Source organism: Cyprinodon variegatus, unplaced genomic scaffold, assembly GCF_000732505.1.
Source record: "Cyprinodon variegatus isolate N-32 unplaced genomic scaffold, C_variegatus-1.0 Scaffold455, whole genome shotgun sequence".
NCBI classification, from domain to species: Eukaryota; Metazoa; Chordata; class Actinopteri; order Cyprinodontiformes; family Cyprinodontidae; genus Cyprinodon; species Cyprinodon variegatus.
In genome coordinates this window covers 527,065-530,858 of record NW_015150908.1, presented here as the reverse complement: position 1 = coordinate 530,858, position 3,794 = coordinate 527,065, and the positions used below count along the sequence as shown (strand labels likewise).

The 3,794-nt window shown below is 49.4% G+C and overlaps 1 protein-coding gene across 1 annotated transcript in view; it reads right to left on the bottom strand.

The window, feature by feature from the left end:
- Window positions 1-238: 238 nt before the first annotated feature.
- The window catches only part of auts2 (autism susceptibility candidate 2), a 463,702-nt gene continuing 460,146 nt past the window's right edge, over window positions 239-3,794 (bottom strand). The window contains exons 12-15 of the mRNA XM_015389339.1: window positions 2,964-3,184; window positions 2,785-2,868; window positions 2,416-2,653; window positions 239-2,312 (exon numbers count right to left, since the gene is read on the bottom strand). Of these exons, the coding sequence (XP_015244825.1) occupies window positions 1,082-2,312; window positions 2,416-2,653; window positions 2,785-2,868; window positions 2,964-3,184 (1,774 nt within the window). The 3' untranslated portion in view covers window positions 239-1,081. The remainder of the gene's footprint in view (window positions 2,313-2,415; window positions 2,654-2,784; window positions 2,869-2,963; window positions 3,185-3,794) is intronic.

Sequence of the window (3,794 nt, the reverse complement as noted above, 5' to 3'; positions counted from 1 at the left end):
ATGGCTCTGGTGGACGTTTTATCATTAGATTTAAAAAATAAAAAAAAAACACTGCACAACATGATATCACAGAGATTTGAAGCGCACAACTAAACCTTCATGAACTACTAAAATAGATCTCTGCAAGTTAGAAACAAGCGGCCCGTAGCTGAGACTTGCTTTTTTTGTCTTTTTGTATTTGTAGGTACAACAACTTAAGGAAAGCACTTTATCACACCGTCTGACCAACAGAGCTCGTCTCCAAAACGTACTTTACACACCATCGGTTGGGCTGGATGTGCTGCGGTGGTGTTTGACTGGACTACACTCCCCCCCCGCCCCGGAAACCAGAACGAAACGCGAGCCGAGACGGAGAATCAATCGTCGTCTCGGCTGCGATTTAAGAAAATACTTTGAGTCAATAAAAGATTGTAGATTGTCACCAAAATTTACCGTACGATAGGATCCTTCCTAAACTTTGTCGATTAGTTTAATCTGAACCGGTTAAAGCTTGTCTTTCCAGCCATGTTTTTTTCCTTTTATTGATGCACAGTCAGCCGTGCTGAGAAGGCCAGCTTTCAGAACAGGAGCCCAGACATTTGTTGCATAGTTGTATGTGGGATCTCTGGAACATGCTGAAAAAAAAACAACAAACCTAAACAGAAAAATAGCAAAAAGCACATTCTGAATCAAAGCCATAATACTCCTATATTTACATTTAATCAAAGTAAAGCTTTCGAAACACTCTTTTGCATATTTGTACCATGATTTTCGATCCATACAGGGTGAGCACAGCGACTGTACACGTTATATACATGACTGTCAGTGCTAAAGGAGCTGTACATTCCAAGGTTTAGTCTGACTCCACATCACTTTGCTAAACAGGATCAAGAATGCACACAGAACCATGGAGCAAACTATAAAAAAAATAAAAGAAACAAATGTTCTTTTTGTTAAAGTTTTGTACAAAAAAGACCTGCAGACACGTCTCTGCCCACATAAATTATTCACAGCTATGTTACAGTCTCGCTCTGTCCGAAGCTAAGTGCTGGGTGTGAGTTTAGTGACGGTGAGGCACGGGGATGGAGGGACAGGACGCCGCTCATCGTGCCTCAATGTCTTTGTGAGTCGGTCTGTCCCTGATATCTGTGGCCAGGGGAGTAGTCCGTCTGGGTGACCCGGGCCGGGCGCCCAATGTGGGGATGAGAGGGGGCGGTGCACTCAGCGAGGCGGTGGGTGGGGTTTTGTTTAAGATGCTGCTCTGGTGCGCCGCGGCGGCGGCGGCCGCTGCAGCCGAGGGGCTCACCCTGGAGTAGTGCATGCCCGGCAGTCCCGGGGCCATGAGGCCCGGGGCAGGGTGGGGAAGGTGTCCGTCGAGGACGGGGTGGTGCATTGGAGGGTGGAGACGCCCGTGTTCGTAGTCCTCTCTGAGCATGTTGAGGCGGTCTCGCTCCTCCAGCTGCGCGCGCTCCTGCTCCCGTCTCTGCTCCAGCGCCAAAGAGTGGGCGTGGTCACGGTTAAAGTCATGAGGTTCGCGGTCCCTGTAGGAGCGCTCGGCCTCGTAGAGGCGCGGAACCGCCAGCCGGTGTAGGGGGTCGTTCCTTAGCAGCAGGTCTCTGGCTAAGGGGTCCCTCCTGTGGATGTCTAGGCCCCTGTAGGGGTCCCTCATTGGGTCCCAGTGAAAAGCTGGATAGGGAAACCTCTCGGCTCCAGGGAGGGGGCTTGCACCCATGAAGGGGGCCACAACACGAGTTCTCTCTAGACTGCTGATGCTGTTGATGGGGTGGACACCTGCCATGCCCATGGGAACAGACACCGAAGAGGGTGGGTGCAGCGTCGGGGTGGAGGACGCCCGTGAAGGGGGTTCACCGATCCTCTCCGTTACCCCGTCCTGCTCCTCCTTCCTCTCCTCCTTCACTTTTACCTCACTGTTCTTCTTCTGCTGCTCATATGACAGCTCTGCCTTCTTCTCCAGGGCCTCCCGACTCAGACCACCGTTCGGACGCTCCAGGCTGTTCTGCCGGACGTAGGGCGACGTCGTTCCCCTGCTGGGCACCTTTTCCTCTGGTGCTCGGCCGTCATGGATGACGGGGGCGTCCTTGTCGCCGTGCTGGCTTTCTTTGAGCTTGTGGTCATCTGTGTTGTCCTTCCAAGACTCTTGGTGCTCCCTCTCTTTTTCTTTGGCCTTTGCTTCCTTGTCCCTCTGAGGGTCTCCAGAAGCAGGAGGCAGATGGTTCCTGTGGTGCTCGGGGGGACGGTTGTGGCCCAGGAGGTTGATTGGATGGACGGGGACTGGGGATGGATGGCTCTGTTGACGCTTTTCTACAGAATCCCTAGAAACACAAAAAAGGAAAGATTTATTGATTTTTCAAGAATAAATATGATTCCAGTTTAGCTCAGCTGTTGCCTCTCTCTGGACACCTCTGAAGCACCCACCTGTCTTTGTCGTCTTTGCCGACTGAGTCCCGTTTATCCGAGTCCCGATCCCTCTCGTGTGAGCTGACCGAGGCGCTCCTCTCGGAGTCTCCGGGTTTCAGCCAGGGGGGCGGCGTGGGAAACGAGGGCGGCGTGCGGTGAAGGCGATTCCACGGCTCCTGGTGGCTGCTGTTCCCGCTGCTGTTTAAGTGCTGCTGTGCGTTGGGGCCGTCCTTATGGCCGAACACAGAGTTGGCCGCTGTTAGGGATTCAACACGCGGAAAAAACATAGCGGGACGCAAGTTAAATGCGTATCTCAACAGTTCTCTCCTGAGTCTGTCTTTCAATAGCATTGAAGCTAAAAGGACTGATCATGAGGCTAAAACTCACTTAGTGCTGGATTTCCTAGCCCCCCAAATGCAGATGAACTGAGAGATCCCAGTCCTCCAAATGATGACGGCCTGTTGAAAGGCTCTGTAGGGACGCACAGATACAACACGTTGCTTCAATTTTAGTTTCATTTCCTGAAAAACCAAAAAACACAAAAACAAAGGGAAGAGTCCTCTTACCTAAGTGTGATGCTGGGGTGAGGAAGTTTCCAGGGTGAGGGGGTGGGTGGCCGAACGGGGCGGCTGACGGGTGGGTAGGACCTGTGAAAGGAAGAGTTGAACACATTACTAGGTGAAGATTACAACTCTGGTGGAAAACCTTTGTCATTAAACTGCAAATAAACAATAAGAATGTAGCATCTAAAGGTGCATAGTGTCCTGTTGGTGTCACAGTCTTTATTCTGTTATGTTTTCAGTTTCACTTTACTCCATGTTTTCTGGTTTAATTCTTATTTTGTTGTGTTTTCTGGTTATATTTTATATTTTCAGGTTTTTATTTGTTGCCCTCTTGTGTTCTCCTTTTTCTCTAGCTCCTTTCCAGTCTGCTCTGTTCACACCTGCTCCCAATCTGCTCGTTAGTGCTCTCTTTGTTCAGTCTCCCATAAATATTCTCCCTGTGCAGTTCCTCAGTGCTGGTTCCTCGTCTAACTTCCTCCAACTCCGTCTCACTGTGTCTACCTCGTTGTGATTCTTTCCCACTGGAGTCTCAATGGTTTCTGGTTTGTTTGACTTTTTTCATGTATGATTTTTGGATATTTGGATTCCTGCCTCAGCTGTCTGTTTACCTTTATTTAAATCCACAAGAAACTCACCTCTGCTTCCCTGCCTCTGCATTTGGGTCCTCAAACCACAACCAAACCCTGACAGTTAGTGTATGATTTGCTGTTATTGTGTTTTACGCTGTTTTTGCTCCTTTTGTTAGTAAATTAAGCTATTAATGTTTATTTATAGTAACAAAGGAGGGAAATATGAAGTCAGGATTCTACCAAAAGTCCAACAGGTGCTAGTTTT